General features: G+C 32.9%; 1 protein-coding gene across 1 annotated transcript in view; it reads right to left on the bottom strand.

The window, feature by feature from the left end:
* The window catches only part of LOC145261017 (ubiquitin recognition factor in ER-associated degradation protein 1-like), a 52,572-nt gene extending 28,548 nt beyond the window's left edge, over nt 1–24,024 (bottom strand). The window contains exons 1-4 of the mRNA XM_080119143.1: nt 23,880–24,024; nt 14,624–14,735; nt 11,504–11,536; nt 2,262–2,383 (exon numbers count right to left, since the gene is read on the bottom strand). Coding sequence (XP_079975269.1) covers nt 2,262–2,383; nt 11,504–11,536; nt 14,624–14,735; nt 23,880–23,882 — 270 coding nt within the window. The 5' untranslated portion in view covers nt 23,883–24,024. The remainder of the gene's footprint in view (nt 1–2,261; nt 2,384–11,503; nt 11,537–14,623; nt 14,736–23,879) is intronic.
* Nucleotides 24,025–24,814: the final 790 nt, after the last annotated feature.

Below are 24,814 nucleotides of genomic sequence, written 5' to 3'. Positions count from 1 at the left end.
ATAACTGGACAAGATACTGTTTCTGCAACTTAGAGATATTCTTATTCATGTATTTAATAATCTCTCATAATAGCATTTCTCAGCATATTTCTTTTCCTGTTTACTTGTTGCTAACACTCCATTGTCATTTTGAATACACTTCTTGCCAGGAATATCCATATTTGGAATCTGTTTAGTTAGCTCGAATATTTCATTCTTTTGGTTATCATTCATATATCTGGAAATCTGCCTTTCTCAGCCTCTACTTTGGCTTTGTATCTGGATTTTCTTGTCTTCTTTGTCATCAAATACATATCTTTATTCACTGAAACTTTTCTTGACTCATTTCATTTTTTCTGCTTTTCTTTGATACACTTCTAAACTTATCATTCCATCACCATGTAACGCTATGTCTTGGAGACTCTTTCATCCACCTACAAGTTTGATCTGTTATTCCCAACAGTGTATCCTTCAACTTTTTCCACACTTTAAGTGGATATATTAACTGAACACCTAATCACTAAACTCACATTTTACTTATTCTTCATTTATCTGTTATATAGTTATTATTATTATTATTATTAGACGATACCACTTGTGCGCGTATGTTACGTGAGTTCTTATTAGTAATGATATGAGTCTTAGTGAGAGAGATGTTGTTGTAATGACATTTTATACAGACATATAATAACAATACAATTTACCTTTTTGTAGAAATCACAAACACAAAGATGAGCTTTATCCAAAACACATGATGGATTTATTTAATACGACCGGTCGGGATTTCCTCATTAAGAACTCAAAGTTTCACATCTTAGTTTCTGAAGTGATGTCTCGCTTCAGATGTCCGCCTGTCTCTGTCTCCCCTGACTGTCTCTCTGACTGTCTCTGACTCTCTCTACGACCAACTAACTCCCACCTCCTATATTGAGAACTCCATGCATCCCGGCCACGTGAGCAAAATTCACGTGTCTCAACATGCGCGACTTAACACGTTTTCGACATTGATTTCCCAATAACCTATTTTTCTTGTGTTGTTTCCACAAAGGAATTTAACCTACATATCTAATTTATTTAACCATATTTTATTATCCACATTCTTTTAACAATTGAATAGTTTATTTATTATTTATTTCATCCGAATTAACAATTTACTGGACATTCCATTTAAACCTATTGTTCTTTAAAACTTATGTCCAGGGTTCGATTTCTGCTTTCTCTTATTTCCATTTTAACTAATCTCTCTATTTTTATACTTACATGAACAGGGGACAGCCCTTATCATGTAACATATCCTCCTTTCTGGAGATACACTTTCTCATTACCTCATAAGCTTCCTTTAATTTAGTCAAAAAAGCTTGGTTTATGCTATTATCACAATTTATTCAACAGGTATTACTTTTACAACACTTAAGAGTTTTCTGCCCTTTTTCCTTACCAACAGATCATTTACTTGAATATTTATCCTTCCAGATTTATATCTAACTGAAAAGAAATGATGCGAGAATTATATGATGGATTTGTAAGATGACTCTTAAAAACAGGCAGATCCTAATAACCTCAGAGGAAAATTAAATCTGAACAATATAAGTAGATTTTGTTGGTTTGATCACACTGAAAAAATTGGATGAGGAGTTAATAAATGTAAAACAGTTGAGTTGTCAGGGAAAGGCCGAGAAAAACATGGACAAAGTGATATGAATGTATTTGAAAAAAAAAAAAAAGGGATAAAGACCTGGTCAGATCGGAATAATTCATTATGAACAAAAGGGAATATCACAAAAAGTATTAATACTATTTAACTGGTACCTGTAGAGAGAATGGATTTTATATATATTTTTTTAATAATTGGTTTTGCACTCACTTTTTCTTGATTCAAACAATCTAAACAAAGTTGATTGAGCGAACCAACAGATTAAATTTTTTTTTATGTTCTGTAGAGTTTGGAGAATTATGGCTCACAGCACCAGAACACTGTGCAAGGAGGACTCTTATCCTTGATCGTTGATTAGTTTCATATGCATGCACATCTTTTGCTGACGGAGGTTTACTCATCAGGCATGAGTAAAAAACTGAGTCCTTTTCCTCAGAGTTTGCCCATTTATGTTCTGCAACTTTTTCCATTTCACATGGTCCCCCCCCCCCCAAACATACCACACCGCTTGTGTCTTATTCTGATTTACCCGCACTGGCAGCAAAGAGAGCATACCTTTTGCTTTTTGAGGTAAAGTTGTTTGTAGCATTACTACTACATTTTAGTTGATTTATAAAGGGATACTTACCCAATATGGCAGATAAACAAGTCCTTCCTCTGCTACAAACTCTAAGACGCCACAATGTGTGTGCCTGTTCATTTCTGTATTACTCAATTTAAATAACATCGGATACATGATGTTTGACCGGGCTAAAAAAAAAAAAAAAAGACATTAATGACAAAATTTTTTTTTAAATATTTAAGAAAAATAGAAAATGTTTGTTTAATAATAAAGTACTCGTCCCAGGATAAGTAAAATTAATTCTCCAAATAGAACAGTTTGTAAAGGGACATAAAAGTGGTACAAAGATTAAAAGCAATAGATAATAATACTAAACCTTATATCTAAAGTCTTTATTGATGTTTGACTGGGATAGAAACAAAAACATTAATTATAACTTTGTTATAACTTTTCATAATAGCATTTCCAAGCATTCTTCTTATCCTGCTTATTTGTTGTTAACACTCACTTGCCATTTCAATGTATCCCTCTTATCCTGTTAGTAATCCTATGAATTTTTAAAAATCAACAATTAAATCTCTCTTTGTATTTTTTTCCTGTTAGAGATCCCATTATTTTGTTTATAAATGAAATCTCTCCTTCTTGTGGCACCAGATCAGGCTGTCTGAAGATACTGGCTTACTGGCCAAAAATGCACCAAACATTGATGTTATTGTTTTTTTCCTTTCACTTTAGCAGACCTAATCATATTCTGACAAAACCAAAAACAATTTTCTTCCACAAAACAACTAAACCAAATACCATGAATAAATATTTGAAGATACAAAGAATTTAAAGCATAAAAACTTATAAAATATTAAAATCAAGATATAATAATTAATACTAAACCCTATGTTTAGAATCCTTATTCTTAGTTTGATCAAAATCCATAACATGATTTTGATTTTAGAAACTGTGCAAAAGAGGTCTTAAGAAATTGAAATTCACAAAATTTTGTTTAATTGATGTCTAATAACTATGGATTAAATTTAATGCAAATCTGAAATATTTTAATTTCAAATAAACTATTTTTTGAGGGAGCTGGTTTTCCTGCACATTAAAAAATGATCTTGTGTCTAATTTGCTTTTGTGGGAAAGCAAATAAATAAAACTGCCTGGCTTTCAGACCGGGTAGTATCTGTTTTGTAATTGGTTCTTGGTCAATGTAGGGGAAACCCTTCATACTGAGACAAGTACTATTTATTTGGATACTGAAAGAGTGCCCCCTTTTAGGAGGAGCTGGTTTCCCCCCACATTAAAAATGTTAACACCTTTGCTTTCCTCGGAGGTTTAAAAGCAACACCATTTCTGCAAGTCATCTTGACTACGTTAAATTTGAACGCTTTAGACTTCCAGTCGCCTCATGGAGTAGCAGCAAGATGTCAGATTTACTTTCACTTTCTTTTCTGCCTTCGTGTCACAGGTTCAAGCCTGCCTGCCTACTCCCACTTTTTTTTCTTTTTTTTGCTCAACAATTTCAAATGAGCTATTGTGCTCATATTATACACACTTAAAATACTTGTAAGAAACTGAAATTTGGGGATTATTTATTAATTCATGGTTAATACCTATTGTTAAAATTTCACAAAAATCAGAATTTCTACAAAGTATTATCCCCATCTATCTTTGCTCCCTTGATTTAACAAAATATAATCCACGTTATTCATCTTTATGCATAGCAGCTGTGTTACAAAATTCATAATGATCAGTTAATTAGTTTAGGAGTGAAACCTGTAAATAGATCTAACCGTATACACATACCTAACTATATATTAGATATTCAACAAGTGAAATAAATATTAATATTATTAAAATGTCAAAAATTGCACATCTATAAGGTTTGTCTAAAAAATAATTTGAAAAAGTGATTTGTGAATTATGCCTTCATCTAATAGAATATCTTGAGTGGAAACTTAGTTTTATGCAATTTTTTGCATTTTTGTTTCAGAATTTTAAGATAAGGATTGATAATTTGGATTATTAGGACTACTGTTCTCATGTTGCATGTTATTCCTGAGTAAACCTGGTATAGAATTGAATATAGAAACCATTTATCTATATATATAAAAGACAAAAAAGCCGCATGCGTTTTTGTATGTCCATCAAAGGCTTTTTTTGCTGGGCTTCTCGGGGGTGGGTGGGTACTATTTCTTAGAACTTTTGATATACTCCCTAGATTGTGATATCTACAATTTGCAAACGGAGATAATCTATATCTTTTATTTGAGCAATTTTTACAAAATTCATGCTATATTGTTCTGTCGCATGTTTGTTTGGCTTTTTCGTATAAAAGTTAAACTAATCAGACCGAAGTAGGCTACCTAGCTTTCCTGCCAGGAATGTCTTGAAAGCAATTAGCTTTTATCAATGTGGATAAAACCCTTCATATAAGACAATTGCTATTCATTTTTCGGGGGAGCTTGGTTTCTCCAACATCATGGGGAAACAAATCGGCAGAAAGCGGAACTGGCTTTCAGCCAACATTCATTTTTGCACCTATGTGAACTCATTCACTTAGCAGTTAACGTTTTGATTGACATCGTTAAATTTGAACACTGTTCACTTCCTATGTCTTCTTAGTGTAGCGATAAGATATCACTTTTTTTCAGTCTTTGCATCACATGATAGTTACAGGTTCGAGCCTCCCTCCCTACTAACACTTTTTTTTTTCTTTCACACGTCCAAACACCTGGGCAACGCCGGGCACCCCCGCTATCTATTATATAAAAGTGAAAATGTGTGTTTGTGTGTGCACTTTTTTTTGTATGTCCTGCAAAGGCTATTTTAGGAGGAACGTTCGGGGAGGGGAGTACCATTTCTTAGAACTTTGTATATACTCCCTAGATTATAAGATCTCCGATTTACGAAAGGAGGTCATCTCTATCTTTTATTTGAGCAACTTTTATGTTATAAAATTCCCACTATTCTCTCTTCTTGCGTGTTTATTCGCGTTTTTCGTATATAAAAGCGAAACTACGAAAGCAAAGTTATGTTCTCGGCCTTTTGTGTCGTGATGTCCAGAAAGCAATGAGCTTTTATCAATGCGGGGAAAACCTGTCATATCAGCCAATTGCTATTCATTCGGACACTCCCCTTTTTATGGGGAGCTGGTTTTCCCCAACATCTTGGGGAAACAAACAAATACACAGAAAGCTTCAAGCTTAACTAGCTTGCAGCCAGAATTTCATTTCTCTATGATGTGATGTTTGACCTAGAAAAGCAGACGTTTGTTTAAGCACCTGCATTTTTGAAGCATTTAATTTCAACGATTCTCACTTCCTCTTAGCGTAGCGGTAAGATGTCATGTTTTCTTTTCCGACTTCATCTCAAGGCTTCGGGTTTGAGCCTACCTGCCTACTAACACATTTTTTACATTCTTTTCCTCCTTCGCTGTTTGGATTTGAGCTTGCCACTTTTTTTTCCTACACACACACACACACACACACACTGACAAACACCCGGGCAACGCCAGGCACCCCCAATAGTCTATATATATATATAAAAGGCAAAATGTGTGTGATCAATTTATGTATGTCTACCAAAGGTTTTTTTCGCCGGCATTTTCGACGGGGTTACTATGCCTTAGAAATTTTATATACCGTCTAAATCATAATATTGAAGATTTGCGAACGCATGTCGCGTCTAGATTTATTTACATCGACTTTTATAAGATTTGCGCTATTTCGCTGCGTCGCCTGTTTGTTTGGCTTTTTAGTATAAATACAGTGAAACTAAATTGAAATGTTGTGTTCTCGGCTTTCGCGCCGAAATGTCCAGAAAGCAATCAGCTTTTGATCAATGTGGAGTTTCTCCTTATATCAGACAATTGCTATTCGATTTTGACAATCCCCGTTAAATGGGGAGTTGCCCCCCCCCCCTTGGGGAAGCGAAACTAAAAATACTGCCACGTTATTGTATGCTCCCGCGATGACCTCATTTAGTGGCTACCTGTCAATCGAACCTCCTTCACTTGCTTTATAAGCCTTAACTTAACACGCTAATCAATTTCTTTCACTCGTGGCCAAGACGGTTAAGTGGTTGGCTTTTGTTTCCACCTCCGCGTTAAGGCTTCCGGGTTCAATCCCGCCTCTGGACCAAAACAATTTTTTTTTTCTTTTACACCTTTAAACACCTGGGCAACGTTTTTTTAAACAGGGTTATTACTTCGCTTATTCTTTAGTTTACCCCCTCCCCCTATACACACAGCGTTGTTATCTTAAGATTGCAGTTTCGATCTGACAGGGTTATTTATGCCATTTTTTCGCTATTTTTATGTTTTGATTTTTCTGATTTTTTTTAATATCATTTTTTTTAATAATATTTAAACAAGGTTATTACTCCCCACTCCCATACAAACCTAGAAACACCCAGGCAACGCCGGGTACCCCCTCCCGCTAGTTATATATAAAGGGTAAAAATCTGTTCAAATGTGTGTATGTATGTTTGTATGTCTGCGTAAAACTTTTGATAGAGGCGACGGATTTTCACGAGATCGGTATGATTTTGAAGCTTGACCGTTCGGATGAAAAATATTGAAAAATTGGTTAAAAACATTGTTTCCTTCAATCTCAACTAGACATCTTTCTAAAGGGAAAGGTTGCCTTTTTATCCGATATTTTCGAAAGTCATCCCTCTTTTTGATTGTCTTGCCTTAATTTAAACCTACGTCACTTCCGGTTTGGTAACGGGCACGACAACAAAGACGTCACTTTTTTTTTCTCATGTTCTTTTTCTCCTTCGCGGTATGGATGCCTGCCTACTACAACTTTTTTCTTTTGCTCAACACACCTTCAAACATCCGGGCAACGCCAGGCACCCAGGCTAGTTTATTATATAGATCTCAAACGTCTGTGCTTGTGTGTTTCTTAAAAACTTTTGTCGGCCGCATTCTTACAACATGGACCTAGTATTGTTGGAAAGAGCCATCTCTTGGACATGATATATAAGAAAAATTAGACAAAATCCTTGATTATTTTGTGTAGAAATGTTATATTGTTTGAAGGGGAGGAGTCATGTAAAAATTTTGGTTTTGATGCAGTTTGTTAATAGCGCATGTGTGAATGCGAGTTTCTAACTTTTGCTTTTTAATAGGTAGATTTGCGATGTGATGATATTGATGGTGTCTTGGTCTGGTTGATAACATGCTCGCCTAGTCTTATCTTTTTCGAGTTTGCATCCAGCATAAGTTTTTTCTATCCTATCTTAACATGATAAATATAAAACCGTTTCTTTTTAACTTTTTTAAACTGCCCAACAATTATGTTCTTTTGTTATTTTTTCTTTTTCATCCATTTTACACCATGACACAACATTTTCATATTTTTAATTGTATCTTTTGTTTTCCAAATAAAAGTGAACTCACATTCCCTCCATTTCTTTTATTTATTTTACGACTAGAAAAACTCACTGTCTGTCCATCCCTATTTACTGCTTACAAATTTTGCTTTCAGTTTCCATTCTGTATAAACTGATGGCATCCAAGTCTTATTTTTTTTTTTTAATAAAATAAAATATTATATTTAAGCAGATTTCATGACTAGGCAATGGCAAGTTTATAGGAAAAAAGTTGGTACTTATGCAGAATAAGGACTAACACATTGCCTAAATTTTTCAGGCAGTTTATACAAAATGCTGGAAGGTGCCAAACAGACCTTTTGTGATTTTTTTTTTTTTTTTTTTTTTTTACACAAACACTGGCAATTTTTTTTAACAAAAAATATATTGTTTCTATTGTTATGAAGGTACTTCAATAAAAAAATTAATTGAAAAATAAAGACAATATTCTTTTCGCTGTTATGAAGAAAATACAGTGAATAATGATTGGACAAATTTTATGAAATTTAAGAGAATTAAAATTCAAATCAAGAAAAAAACAAACACTTCTTGTAAGCTAAGTTTCATGATTAAATATTCTAATAACAAACAAAAATTTAAAAAAAAATTTTATATCATTTTTTTTTCTTTTTTAATGATTTTTTTTTGTTATATTATATATTTCTTTATTTATAATAAACCAATGATAGCAAATATTTTGTTAAATGGTATTGGCTGTTGAAATTTTATTGGCTCAGTGTTTTGGCACCTTTTGGTGTTTTACATAAAACCGTTTAGAAAATTCTGATAACACAGCATAAATATAATGCTATATATATATATATATATATATATATATATATATATATATATATATATATATATATACTGTGTGTGCAAAATCAAGACTTCAAGGCAAGGTGTTGATGGCAACAAAAAATGTATTTCATTTTACGTTACAATTGTTTCAATGTCTAGTTCGACAATTTCAAGCATTATATTGTTTGAAAATTTTCAAAAACCAGCATTTCTTCAGACTTTATGGATAAACACACTTTAGGCAATGTAGCATTTTTTGAATAGAAAGAAAAAAAGGCGGGTTGGGGGGAATCCCTAACGGGAAAAGCATGCGAGAAACATTTACCTTGGTTGTGGTTACGGAAAAGCCCATTTAAATATTAATGTATCGCCTAATTTTCGTATCCAAGTTGCTAATTTAATTTTTAATAATAACTAGAATAATTGCTGAGTTGTTTTATTGATTTGAAGAGGGTGTCACTTATTTTACCGTTAATACTGCTATGACTGAATACAAGAATGATTGTGAATTATATGACAGGAGCAGCATAAGTCATTAATAACACAACCCATTCCTTTAGATCAAAAACTTAATTTATATACTTAATTTGTTAAATAAGCCATTGTAGCAAGTTCTGGACCTATCTGATTAAATTAATTATTAAATCATAGTCGCCTTCAAGTAATCAATGAACCGAAAACACAAACGGCCTGAACTACCTCCCTTTAACCATTATAAGAAACAAAATCGACCCAGTTTCAAACAGAATTAACTAGCAGTACTTAACAACTTAATTGGATTATCTCCCTTCAAATCATTCTAAGCAATGACATAACATTTTTCAAGTAAAATAACTATGAATCTTCAGACAGTAAATAGATTAGAACACTTCACCTGAAATGTCCTACAAGGTTTATATATATTTAATACACCCATTTTACTTTATTCTCATATTCAATCAAATTCTAAACCAGAAATGATATTATATCCACATACCAATAGAACGATAATATAAAAACATTACTTGCCACTAATACGAAACTAAAACTAACCGTAACATCTTTACAAGGTTATTACGGCCATAATATATATATAGATACCAAACTTTTAAAAATTGTTTTTACAAAAAATCAATCATTGGGAAATAAAGGAATTTAGGAAGCCAACAAATATTTTTCTTTTTTTAAATGGCTTAGGGCTCCCCGTAAAAACTTCACATAACTCTGTTCTTAAATAAGGATATGAAAATTAGGCGAAACATTAATATTTAAATGGGCTTTTCCGTAACCACAACTAAGGTAAATGTTTCTTGCATGCTTTTCCCGTTAGGGACCCCCCCCCCTGCACTTTTTTTTCTTTCTATTCAAAAAATCCTACATTGCCTAAAGTGTGTTTATTCATAAAGTCTGAAGAAATGCTGGTTTTTGAAAATTTTCAAACAATATAATGCTTGAAATTGTCGAACTAGACATTGAAACAATTGTAATGTAAAATGAAATACATTTTTTGTTGCCATCAACACCTTGTCTTGAAGTCTTGATTTTGCACACACAGCATATTAATGCTCAATTATGAAATGTGATAATTTTGTAGCTTAATCCTTAAGTCAACCATTTTTGGCTTAAAACCTATTGGTATATGAAAATTTACTGAATTACATATGTCTATATATATATATGTAATGATAAGCATAAATACCAAAGTATTATATTCTTATTTGTAATTAAGAGTAGAAAGAATGATATATGTTGAAGACAATAATATCAATAAACACTATCTTTTATTATCTACATAGCACACTCTATAATACTTTACGTACATTCTTGTTAAGCTCTCCTTGTGAATAATCAAATTCTACCCAATCACATCCATCATTAAACAATCATACTGTTGACTCACTGTCTACCTGACACTCATTTGCTCTATTCCTCAAGTAGCCTTTGGGCTTTGATAAACAGTGACATTTAGTATATAAAGAAAACATTCAGTGTCTTTAAAACTAGTTCATTCAGATCATGAGGTGTGGTTCTATCATTCTACAACAAAAGACAAGTATTATGGTTCATTTGTGCTCCTAAACCAAAGAAACAGTGTTTCTCAAGATAAGCAGTGTTTCTCAAGATAAGCATGGCTAGAAAAAAAGGAATGGAGATCTTAACATTTTTTTCTGAGATGGGTATATTTGCGGGTGATACCACACTCTATGATAGGCACAAGGAGAAAACGAATGAACACATATCTAAGGTAATGGCGGAAAACCTAGAGGAAGACCTCCAGTCTGTAGTGGAATGGAGACAAAAATGGATGGTAAGATTCAATGCTGCCAAAAATTAAGCTTCTTTCCTTTAATAATTACAAGAAACCTTCTCAACCACTAATAGCTATGACTAATGATACATTACCTGAAAGTACTTTGTTCAAACTCCTTGGTTTAATGTTCACAGGGAACAGATACATTGAGGGCATTGGTGCAGCTGCTGTGAGGAAGGAGGGCTCTCTCTACTGCGTTAGAAAGTTACTTACACCTGAAAGTATCCTGTACCTCTACAAGGCCACCATTTGCCCATGTTGGGAGTATTGTTATCACATTTGGGCTGGTGTATCTGCTACTAGTCTCTCACTCCTGGACAGGGTTCAGAAGAGAGTCGCCAACCTAATAGGTACTGAACTGTCAGCTAGGCTTCAGCCTCTCTCCCACCAACAAAATGTTGGATTCCTCTGTCTATTTTACAAGCACAATGGTAGATGCTCCAATGAACTACAAGCCTTTGTACTCCCTCAACATAACTACCTCTGGCAAACCCGTCAAGCAGCAAAATCTCACCCCTACACAGTAGAGATCTCCAGATGCTAGAAAGCCTTCTACTCTAATGGTTTCTTCCTCAGAACTACTGGATGTTGGAATTCCCTTCCAGGTTCCGATTGTACTGACATGCAGAAGTTCAAGTGTAATTTAAACAGACATCATGAGACTCAACTTTCATCATAGTATCCCTGCAATTATGTCCTAGATAGTAGCCCCCCCTACATCAAAGTAGTACCATACTTTGTTTGGGATTAAAATACAATAAAAAAGAAACAAAATTAAAATGATTGTACAACAACAATGTACATTGGGCAAAATCTTGAAACAAAAAAAACATAGATATATACTTACTGAGTTTATCAAGTGCAGACGTAGGCATGATAACTGAAAAATAATAAAATAATAAAATCATTTTTAAAAATTACAATGAGAATCTTGTAATATTTTGAAACACAATGTACAGAACACAAGATAAATGTTTAAAAAAAAATTAAATAAAATTAACATTTACACACTTGAACGTAACGACTATTATTCTATAAATAGATAGGCACACGTGCACAAATCCGGAAATAGAAAGTTCTTCCTCTCTAAAGAGCCATGGCCATTCGGCAAAAAAAAAAAACCAAAAACAAAAAAAAAAAACAGACACTGAACCACTGTGGCAAAACGGACGTTAAGTATTAATTTTAAAATTCATCTTAACTCCTAACAAATGCATTTCATATTGCCTCGTTTAATTTGTTTTTCTTGTTTTATTTATGTATATTTATTTGTCTCTATATTCTTCTTGTCTTGCAAACGTTCTAAGATGAAATTCGTCACCCCCTCCCCTCACGCGACCACTACTCAAACAGGCAAAACACTGTTCACTCATGCTATATTCAAGTAAACTAGCGATAAAAAAAAAAACGGGAATTATTCTCTTATGTTAGATAAAGTTAGGACTTTATTTAAGTAATATACTTAATATCTATTACTATAAGCTTGCTTGTATTGAAAATGTTTGCTTCCTTGCTAGCCAATCAAACCATCGAATATAGTTAGTCTTAATTTCAATTATATTTGAAACTAAAATGCACATTGACATTAGCTATGTCGCTAGGACTATTACTGAATAGATACACAATGATTCGAGCTTTACCAAACTGACTGCATTAATTATTAATCCCGACGCCCCATGTACTAATAGTTTCTCTCATTACGGTACAAGCACCCCTGCTGGATTGCTACGTATATCCAATATGTACTTGCCTCCAGGACGACTACTTATGTCTGATTTGCATGTTAAATTTAAAAAAAAAAAATTCTTTTTCTCTTCTCTAACTAAACTTTACTTAACACTCAAAATTCTAATAATTAATTCTACTGTATTCTGTAAGTTTAATCATCTCCTGAAAACTAACAATCTGCTCTATTCCCCAAGCTGCCACTAACACTCATACATTACACCCGACTTGGATGGGGGTCTTTAGCTTTCAGCCCTTAACCTTTGCATGCTGACTGACTGGAAGTCATGATCGCTAAACATCTGTACATTTCTACCCCTTAGGCATGCATTAGTTTATTCTTATCCAGGTAGATACTTACTAACAACAGTCTGTACTTGATTTACAACTATCTATATTACATAGTAATAGCTGTCCCTTCCTTAGCTTTCCAATGTTAAATACAAATACTGAACCGATACTCTTTAATGCAAAATACAACTTTGGATTTTTTAAATGAAAGCTGAAGATATCGTCATTAGAAATGGAATGGATGGTCACATTCAATGCTGCCAAGACTAAACTTGTTTCCTTTGATAATTACAAGAAACTTTCTTTTCCACCAATAGCAATGGCCAATGACTCTTTATTTGAAAGTACAGCTTTTAAACTCCTTGGTCTAACGTTCACAGGAAACATGAGTTGGAACAATTACATTGAGAGGACCACTGCGAAGAAGGTAGGTTCTCTCTACTGTGCTAGAAAGCTACTAACGCTCGAAAGTATCCTGTACCTCTATAAGGCCACCATTCGCCCATGTATGGAGTATTGTTGTCATATTTGAGCTGGTGCATCTGCAACTAGTCTCTACCTCCTAGATAAGGTTCAAAAGAGAATCGCCAATCTGATAGGTCCTGAGCTGTCATCTAAACTTCAGCCTCTGTCCCATCGACGAAACGTTGCACCCCTCTGCCTGTTCTACAAGTACTTTAACGGTGAATGCTCTGACGAACTGCAAGCACTTGTGCCCCCTCGATGCAAATACCCCCGACAAACACAACAAGCGGCTAAATCCCACCCCTACACAATAGAGATCCCTAGATGTAAGAGAGCTTTCTACTCCAGTAGTTTCTTCCCCCAGGACAGCTAGACTTTGGAATTCCCTTCCGGGTCCCTGCTTCCCCAACTGTACTGACATGCAGAAGTTCAAGTGTAACGTGAACCGACATGTTGCTGCCCAACTCCCTACACAGTACCCCTGATGACTATGTCCCTGATAGTAGCCCCCTACAACAAAGTGGCAATGTGCCTTGTTTGGGGTGAAAATGTAATAAAAAATTTTTTTAAAAAAACAAAACAAAAAAACTTTCTTTTGCTTTATGGTTTCTTCAAAGATTTAGGTGTTGCAGGATCATGGATGATTATAGCTCAAACATACAAACGATCTCTCAAGGCTCTGTCCTACAACTGGCTATCATCCATTCAATGTTTTGTATGACTCATGGAGTATCAAGATTGAGGACACCTGAATCTTTACAGATAGATTAAAAAAATGAAATGGTTTGTTAGAGAATGATATTTATTTTTTTCTATTTTGATAAACTGAGCTGACATGCTTAAATTGACAGCAGATTTCATGATTCTTAGAATATTTTATTGATTAAAGATTTATATTTAAATTTAATAGAAAGTTATGAATTAAAAAGTATATACAAAAAAAAAAAAAAATGAAACATGCTTTTTCACTTGGAAATCATTTTTAAAAAATCTTCTTTTAAAGTAAAACTTATTTGTAATAACAGGACTATGAAAGGATAGAGAAATATGATTAATCCACAGGACATGACATATTTGTTGATATTGGATTTGAAAGCGACCATGTTGTAATCTGTAAGAAAACATTCCCATGATAACGTGTTCCATTAATGAGAAGTTGTTGCAAAGAAACTTTGAATATGATCTTCAATGTAAGACATCTTCTAAAGCACTTCTTTACTCCTCCAGCCACTAATGCCCCTCATAACCACATAACTCTTGACCGGTCTGAGCATTATACCTGAATTCAAATACATCTCACATAATATTATGTTTGCTTTACAAAGAAGGCAAATTCGATCCATACTAGCAAGACTCAAGTAGGTTTGTTTACCCTGTTCTACCAGTAAATTGTTATTCCTTATTAAGAGTTATGGAGAAAATAGAGGCCTCATTTTCTCTCGTATAACAGAGTTGAAAAAAAATTTTTTTTAATTGGACCACTTACTTTTTCCTCCTTTCTCCAAGTCGTCCCGATCACCCATCATCGATACAGAATAACATTTGTAACTACTTTTAAAGTAGTTCCCAATGTCAGAGAAGAATGCACCAAGGTTAATCTGAAAAACAAAAGAAACAGATAAGTAGTAAGAAAAATAAATAAAACTTACCTACTTTGATAGAAGAAAAATGTTAGATCATCGATCAAAGACGTTATATTGTCATATCTTTGTCTTGATGATGATGAGTGCTGGATCATTAACGAGTTCTAGAAATGTTGTGAGGCTGAGCTGCTAGAGAAGCTGAATTATCAAAATCATTTGAAGATTTTTTCCTGACTGAATAAAACTTAACCATGGCTCAAAATGAATAAATAATAAGATGATTCGTAACTGGACAGTTAGCTCTTTATATGTGCCCCACAGAATTTCTTTTTTCAGACTAATGGTTCATCATTTCCAAAAGCCAAAAGCCATTCCAGGATAAGGGTTGGTAATATTGTTAGTTGAATGATGGAACAGTACGATAAAGGATAGAGAACTATGATTAATCCACAAAATGATAGCACAGATATTTGTTGACACTGGGCTATAAAATGACCCTGTTGTAATTTGTAAAGAAATATTCCCGTGGTAACATGTTCCACAGGTGGTAAATTCTTGAAAAACACTTTGTTCTGAAAGTTCAATTCTTTGATATACATTGGTATTCGTTGAAAGACAAGTTCTTGCTGAGAAGATTTTTTCAAGTGGTCAGAGAGAAAAGCTTGAAACTCAGTTGAGCACTTACCATGGTACTATTGGTAGAGTAGGGAAAGACTATTAATGTCTCTTCTGAGACTGCAGAGAAGAGATCATCCCACACTAGATTACAAAGTCAATTTTATACTCTATCAATGCAAGAAAAAGTCCTCTAAGCAGCAGCTCCCCAGATGTGGCAGTAGATGTACACAGATGCAATCATAAGCATAAACACTCTGACACCAACACACATAACACGTTAACTATTCCACATTGTCGTCTGCTCATTACAAACAAATGTATAAAGTTATTCATGTAAATACTTCAAACATTTTTCACTGAACTTTTCTACAATGAAAACCATAGGCATCAAATGACTATTACTTTATTTATTTTTATCTATATACATATACATTTCTAGCACTCCCTCATATTTAAGTATTATCTAAAACTGTTTTCCTTAAAAGGATCTCCTCCAAACTAGAACCACTAAAAAGACCCTTCAAAAATTTCGTCCCTACAGTACTTGTATTAATAATCAACTAAAATGCTGACTAATTTTTACTAGATCATATGAAAAGGAAGAGTAATTTTGAAGTCGATTCTTTTCAATGATTCATCTCTATTTTAATGTTACTTATAGCATAAAGGAAGATGACGTCCATACCTTTTGCAAAGAGTTTTTATCAAGAATATAAGAATGTAATTTCTTTTAAAAATATGTGGCTAACACTAGATTTGTATTTCATTGGATAACATGTGCATTTGTTTTTGGCCTTTTACAAATCACCATGTTGAAATATTAAAAAGTTAACAGCTCCGAGCCAAAAAATATATCCGAATTATAAAGTCAAGTTTCCTACCACTGTGCCACAGTAAATTGGTGTCTTGTAGAATGAATATTGATCAACCATAAATAGGTTATAGGAAACTACAAGTTGTTATAGGTGAGAAATAATTTTCATAATGTTATAACTGGAGAAGAAAAATTCACATTATTACTTATGTGATATTATTACTCATTACTTAAATATCAAATAAAGAAGAAATAAAATGTATAATGAACACTGTGTTTAAATTGTCAGATATTTTGAAATTTTCAATTTTAATAAACATTGGTAAGTGTTTATATGTTTTCTATCAACTTATTTACAATATTAATATATTCTTTGTAGATATTTCTTATCTGATATTTAGGTGGTGTAAATTTATGCTTTAAACAGGAAAATAAAAAAACATGTTTGAGTACGATAAACTTCCTCTTTGATTTTTTTTTTTTCAATTTTAGATTTTATTCACTCTTAATTATAGACAAATTTCTAAAAAGAAAAGGTGACAATAACAACAATAATTCTACATCTTCATTTAAAGACCAACAGTTTAGTGGTTGTATTGTGACAATTATTTAAAAGTTGGACTTCAGTGATCTAGAGGTAGATTAATTTTCTGCTTTGTGTTTTGTGTGGCCAAACACTGTCTAATGATACAATGATTCCAAATAAGATGACAAGCCACCTTACTACTAATCATCTTAACCTTCAAACTAAACATGGACATTTCTAACGGTTGTTATAATTAAATGTAGTGAAAAGTTGACTATTTAATAAAACAATAACTTTGTCCAAAAAATCTTAATTAGATTTTGATTTTGGTCCCAGAAGACTGTGAGCATGACCTTGCCAGCGGAAGGTTGCACCCTTGCCTTCTTTGGAGGGGGTGAGTCTAAGTGCTTCTACTGCATTGACTGGGCTTTGGTCTCTGGATCATAGTGATGGACCCAGGTTTCATCCTGTGTAATCAGTCTTTTGAAAAACTTTGACTCATCTTCTTGGCACATCTCCAAATTCATCCTTAAGCACTCGACGCGTTCTCACTTCTGGAATGGTGTGAGCAACCTGGGAATCCATCTGGCAGACACCTTATGCATATGCAAATGGTCATAAATGATAGTTTCCACAGACCCTGTATTAATCTTGACATCTTCGGCTATTTGGCGAATAGTAATGCGCCGATCTTCCAAAATGGCAGCCTCAACTTGACGGACAGATACCTCATCAATGGCAGAAGGGGAGGGGGCCATGTTTGAATTCATGATGCCAGCGTTTTACAAGGTCATATGATGGGGCATTATCACCAGAAGTTTCTTTAATTTCATCAAAAGTCTCCTCTGTCGTGTGTCCTTTCAAATACAAAAACCGGATCACTGCTCGACATTCAACAGGCTCCGTTTCACACCCGACTCAGTTCAAACACCTGTAAAACAGAAACCACAATTAGTTCAGAGCTATAAGTTGCCACATAACCCGTAGAGATATAAATCATTGCACATGCAAAATTTCAGCTAGATCAGACAACTGGAAGTGAGTCAGGGGCATTACTTTTTGCACGCCCCTCGTATATAAGACCCTGGATACATGACCAGACTAAACTAGCCCTTGATATGCAGCTAGGCACAACTAGCCCTTGACATTCACATTATTAACACTACTTTTTGATTTTGACATGTTCTTTATGCTGTCAAATACTCATCCTATTATCCTCCACAATTCATTTGTGTTATTGCAGCCACTCCTCTCATCATATGCAAATTAGTTTTTAAAACCACACAATTATAAATGTATGCTACAGAATATTAATTTATTAGAAATTTAAAAAATTAAATAATCAAATTAGGAATACCTAAAGCTGTTTTATAGATGTTTAAAGTGTTATGTAGCATGATAGAATTAAATAAACAGAGCCTGTTTTGATTTTAATATAGTTTAACTAATTATTATAGTTAGGATGGATGAAAAAGAACTTTTGCATTTATTTATTTAGAAATTACCAAAAGCTACCATTTATCCTTTATGACATCATTCAATTTCTGGTAATCTATATTATATTTCTCTTTCACTTTTTCCAAAAAACAATTGGTCCAATTTACAAGAAGGGGTCACTTTTTTTTATCAACATTTATGCAAAAACATTCACGCCTTGCAATGACTAAGCTTAATTTGAATGGTGGCTACGTCATATGTCACGGGGGCTGTGGTGACTAAACTGTTAACTTTTTTTACACTTCCTTTTCCTCTTAGCATTACAGGTTTGAGCCTGCCTGTCTGCTTACAATTTTTTTTTTTTGTATTCGCACAGGTACCACTGCTATTTTTCTTTTTCTTAGAGAGTTGGCTAATTGTTTTTTTTTTTTTTAAATTGATCAATTATTTTGTATATATATATTTTTTGTGCTTGCTTGGGTACTCGCTGCTATTTTCATTTTTTTGGAGGGTTTTGAAACATTTTTTTAGGGCTCTGTTGATCAATACCCTTACCATAAAACTTCTCCACATCCAAGCAACGCAGGGTACCCCTGCTACATAAAAGGCAAAATGTGTGTTAGTATGCGTGTTTGCATGTCTGCCAAAAACTTTCAAAACATATAACAAACATTGACAAAATTGGTTTGTCAAAATAATAAATCTCTCAGACGACAAGTATGTAAAAATTGGCCAAAAAGATTAATTCTTTAATAGTAAACTGGGCTGTTTTTTTGCAAGGATGGTTCAGTTTTTGCGTCTACATTTTTGTAAAGTCATTTATGCCTCGCAATCTCAATGTACGTTTAAAATGTTATTTCGAAGGTTTGTGATCTCACAAGTGCGCTGTGGGCGAAACAGCTAATGCGTTTGCTTTTTTTCACCTTCTTTTCCTCTTTCACATAACAGGTTCGAGCCTGGTTACTGCGACTAATCTTTAATTTTTTTTGCACTCGCACGGGAACTTGCTATTATTTTAGTTGTTTTGTTAGGGTGTTGGTTGCTCAATAGCCTTACTATATCATCTCTCCACACCCGGGCAATGCTGGGTACTCATGCTAGTGACATCACAAGTCATCATGGTCTGGTGAGCAAAAGTGTTTGCCAAGTAATGTTTTTCCCTTCTTTCCCATTTCATGTTTGAGCCTGCCTACTGCAACTAATTTATTTTTATTTTATTTTGCAGTCGCATGGGAACTCGTTGCTGTTTTGATTGAAACAAAAGTTGTTTTGATTCATTTTTTTGGGGGGGATGCATTCCAAGTTATCACCTACTTCTTCCGTTCTTTTTTAGGGGCTGCTGATTATCCTTAGTATAGCAGCTCTGTCCAAACTGAACTTCATGTTCACCTAGGCAACACCGGGTATCGATGCTAGTCTAATTAGCAATATCAGACACCATAACATTCAGCACTGGACAAGGCATACACTGCTACTTAATTTGACACTCATAGTTTTTAAATCAGTAATAAGTACATTTCTCCTACATCCATCAAAATAAAACTTATATAACTGGATTCATAATAAAATTTACTTTAAAATGATATTTTAATATTTTTGTTGTAATTTGTATATTCAAAGAAATCACTATTTAAATCCAACTATTAACGATGAAACATGCCAACATAGCATGCCTGCTTGCGTTAGAGGACCTTTAGCAAATAAGCGGGCAGGGTGTTTTCACATAACTACTCGAAGCAGAAGTTGTACACACTGAATACATTTCTAATTGTTTTAGCTAATTAGAGAAAAGAATTGTCTTTGCTATGGAATTTGAACACAACATGTACATCTTTCCAGTCCAAAGTTAGAATGTCTCAAAGTTGATGCTTTGTAGTACAAAGATAAGTAAAGATAGAAACTGTGTTCAAGTGCTGTTTAATAGTGAATATATTAATTTCTTTTGTCCTAAAATTTTAAAAGAATTAGATAAAGACTTTTTATACTAGTGTAGATAAAAGTAGTGAGAAACACATATAAACATGAGAATTTTTGTGTGCCATGATACACACAAAAAAATAACTAACTTACAAAAAAAAGAATATTTAAAAAAAATAAATTCTTTGAAAAAGAATGGCCGACAATGATCATGCTTTTAAATGAGCTAAAATGCATAAACCACTTATCCCGTTAAGTAAAAGCATAACTTTTACAGGGTTTGTTTTACAATCCACAAAGGTATGAAAAAGTGGTCAAAAAATAAATATATAACAAATAAGTATTAAAGGCAAGTTACTCTTCTACCTACCTCGATAAATTTTTGGTGTTGTAAATGTTTATTCTGTCAAAAAAACAAGTAGTGTCGAGCGTTACATAAGAACAAGAAAAAATGGCTGCAACGTCACTTGACGTCTCGACAATGACTTAAAAATTAAAAAAATTATACAAAATAGTGGTAGAAACACACCCGATAATTGTCACAGTAACTTGAAGCCGTTAAAATGAAATTTAATTATACTTATTAGTTTAATGTACTTGGATACATTGTAATTGTAATCTGTACAAAATTTCCTTTCATTTGATATGCTACAAGCCATATTTTGTTAATAATTTCTTTGAATCGTGTCGTGGTTACCATCTTGGATATTTCATGGTGTAATGATGACAAATGATAATGTCCATAACAATAATATTTTGCATGTTGATAAAGTCTTACCTCCTATTTTTTTAAAAACTGTTTTTATGATACTTCTACTTAAAGCCGTTAAAATGAAACTTAATTTTGCTAATTAGTATGCTAATTAGTTTAATGTAATTGAAAACAATTTTGATCTATACAAAATTTCCTTTCATTTGATAAGCTACAAGCCATATTTTGTTAATAATTTCTTTGAATCGTGTCATGGTGGCCATTTTGGATTTCCTGGCTGCTTTCTTGGATTTCCTGGTCATCATCTTGGATTTTTCATGTTATAATGGCAAATGATAATGTCCATCAGAATAATACTTTGTATGATGATAAAGCTTTACTTATCATTTTTCTTAGCTGTTTCTCTGATGTTTCTACTTAAATCTGTTAAAATGAAACTGGAATAAGCTAATTAGTATGGTAGTTAGTCCATAAGTTTTCAAGTGAGATGGTCGTAAATAACGCCAACTGAACTTTGTGGCATTATGATATTATGTTCAAAATTTCATAATATCTTAAAAAGATCTGAAGCTATAACTTTTTAAAGATGGGTTAGTCTGTAAATTGTGCAAATTTCCTACCATTTTCAGTCACAAGCTTACATGCATTTGAATAGGACTGACTTAAGGCAAAATGTTCAGTGAACCACACATTTTTTGATACTTTGAATGGTCATAACTCCAGTTCTAATGGGCCAATTTTAAAAAACTAAAGATATTATTTCTTTGTTTTTTTATGCTGTTATGCATTTGTATGTCTGCTAAAAACTTTTGTCATCCGCATCCGACTGGGTTGAAACTGGTACCATCTGCAAGAGCAATGCCCTGACTGCATAATATGTCAAAATTAGAAAAAAAAAGATTAATTCTGTGCCAGTCAACTGGACCACTTTTTGGAAGAGGAGTCCTTTTTAGTATTGCTTTTTTTGCAAGTCACGCACACATCAAACTAAAACTATGTTTAAAAAGCTTATTTTGCAAAGTCATGACACATAAGCATTCATGGCTGTGTGAGCAAAATAGTTTGTAAGTTTTTACAGTCTTCCTCTCTTTTGCATTTAACGTTCGAGCCCATTTTTTTTTCTTTTTTGGTCGCATGAGCACTCCTTGCTATTTTGAATGAAAGAAAAGTTGTTTTGATTTATTTATTTTATTTTGGGTGGAGGGGATATTTTTAAAGTGCACAGGCAGCAAAAAGTGTTCAATATCTGGAGAATAGCTTCTCTTCATATCCCTTCTGCCAAAATAATTGGTGGGAAGGTTGTCACATACTACTTTTTTGGGGGGCAATTACATTTTCGTGTTTTTAATCTTATATTTTTACAATTGTTCTGAAGGTTGCCTACGATCAAGATGACATAGTAATGAAAAACTGCTTAATATCCTAAGTATACGAGGTGTGTTCAAACGGAACGTCATGTCGACTCTGGCAATGCTGAGTATCTATGCTAGTAGAAATATAAATGGAAAAGATGAAAATCAGAAATGTATTCTTATCAGAAACATGGCTGGCATCATTGTGTTTGTTAAAACGTTATCCCGGTACCCAAAGTTTTATACAGAATAAAATTCTCTGAATCTGAAATGTGGTAACAGAATGCCCCTTCTATAAAGAAAGGACACAGTGTAAAAGAGTGTGGTGGGGGTAGTAAATTTATATGGAGAGAATATGGTTGCTAAGACGTATTTGGAAGAAACATATCTTGGAATTAATGTTATATTTTTGCCATTATTAAAAAATATAAGAATATTTTTGTGAAACCCGCTTTAGGATGTGTTGCAGGTGGTGAGTGAAAAGGGCTTGTCTAGGAAGTCTTGGGTTATTTTCCTATTGAAATTGAAGTTTAGGGGGGAAAAAATCGAGATTAATTTATTTATTAGAAGAAGATAGAAGAAAGAAAAGATAATTTAAATGGTACTGGTAAAGCTTTTGAACCAGACAAAGCCAATTTTTCGTTCAGCTTTTCTGCAAAGAGGTGGTAGATGCAAGAGGATAAGAAAAGTAGATGATAAATTTACTTCTAAATTGATTAAATTGTAAATTAGCGTTTATCAGAAAGTTCCAGAGAAAAAAAAAAGGGGGGGGTGAAAAACAAAGAAAAAATAGTCAACAAATAATTATTACCAAAAGCAATAAAATTAGCTAAGGTTAAAAAAACAATTATCTGGTTCTAAAGCTGAACCAGTATCGAAAAAAATTGAATTTTCTCGTGAAATAATAATAATAATAATGAATTATAAAGTTGTCAAAAAATAATTTTTAATAAAAATAAATATACTGTTAATGTTTTTCTTGATTTAAAATGATGTTTCATCATATATATATATATATATATATATATATATATATATATATATATATATATATTGGGGGGGGGGGATACCGCCTCATTTTGCTTTTGACAACGATTCGTTTTCATTCGGCCTTTTTCGATTGTTTATCTAATTCAGCGCCGGCAAAAATCGGTTTTGTCTATTTCAAAAGCTCAATTTAATAATTGATTTTGTTTGTTTTTTATTTTTTATTTTAATAAAATCGTTTGGTCATTAAATTAATAATTAAACAAAATACTTATAAAACTATAACTAATTTCTAAAAAATCTCGAATGTAAAAAGCTCCCAAAATGTTAAAATTAAAACGAGGATTTGCTAGGAATTAAAATGTAGTTCAAATGATTTTTTTATTTAATAGTTTAAAGTTTAAAGACTCAACTTCCTTTCAAAAACTGGAATGCTAAGAAGTACTCTCAAAAGAATAATATATTTCAACATAAACAAAAAATTAAAATGGCCGACTTATTTACGAAGAAACCGAAATGCACTGTGATTAATTTAATTTCGTAATATTATTTTTAAATAGGATTTCAAATAATCGTTTTAGTACTTCAACCTACTCAATTTTCCATTTGAATGAACATTCAATTAATAGTAAATAAAACATTCAATGTATAATTATTAAAGTTGCGTTGTCACGAGAAATGTACACACACGAGAAATATCCTGATTGTAAATTATCCAACGTCGAGTTAAGTCAACAAACTTATCAAAAAAGAAAGTAACAATCAAATGAAATTTAATTAATTGACTTTTACTTACCATAATTGTTTTTTTGTTACCAATATAAAAAGTGTTTTTTTTTCTTCTTTTCTGTTAAAAACGAAAAATGAGTTTTAAACAAAAAAGATTATTTTGTGTTGTGTTTCGATTTCAAATTTGAAACCGGAACCGGAAGTCTAATGACAAAAGATAAGTCATAGCCACTTATCTCCCCTTTTGTCGAACTTTTCCTTTTGTTCTCCCCTCCCTCAAAGTCGTGTACGTATCATTGGTTTTAGTAGATGCTTAGTATAGTTGATAAAATATAAACTATTCACTTCATCATGGCCTTCGTATTGAAAAGTGCAAACTGAACCCCCCCCCCAAAAAAAAAAACGCAATTATTTGTTAGATCAGATTTTTTCAAATAATTTGTTTCCACAAGTTTGTTAATTTACTAATAAATAATTAAAAAATAATTTGTGATAATAGTATGGATTTTAACTAGATAAAACCGACTTTTGTCGACACAGAAATACGTAAAAAACCCGGAAAGAGACGAAGGAAAACGATTCGGTGTCAAAATTAAAAACGAGGTGGCTTCTTAAACAAAGTGTGTGTGTGTGTGTGTGTGTGTGTGAATAAGCAATGAAAGAAAAATACTTTTGGAGAGTTTATTTTGGGTGAGATGTTTTGAGATAGCCGGTTTCAGAGTAATATTTTCAGTGAAAAAGGTTTTTAAGTTTATAATTAAATGTGAGAAAATGAGAGACATGTTACGATAAGCTCAAACAAGTTTGAGTTTGGGGGCATACATTTACAAAAGATATTTTATATATGTTAAAAAATGTAACAATAAAACAATAGGAAAAACATAGAATGTTCTTGATTATTTTAGAGTCACTGTAAATCAAGGAGGATTCTTTAGTTGAGATATCAAAGAAGTCAAACACAATGTTATCAGAGTGATTATTTATGAATATCAGGAATAATAG

This window comes from Euprymna scolopes, chromosome 37 (genome assembly GCF_053919585.1).
Source record: "Euprymna scolopes isolate OS-2025 chromosome 37, ASM5391958v1, whole genome shotgun sequence".
NCBI lineage: Eukaryota > Metazoa > Mollusca > Cephalopoda > Sepiida > Sepiolidae > Euprymna > Euprymna scolopes.
This window is presented reverse-complemented; position numbering and strand designations above follow the sequence as displayed.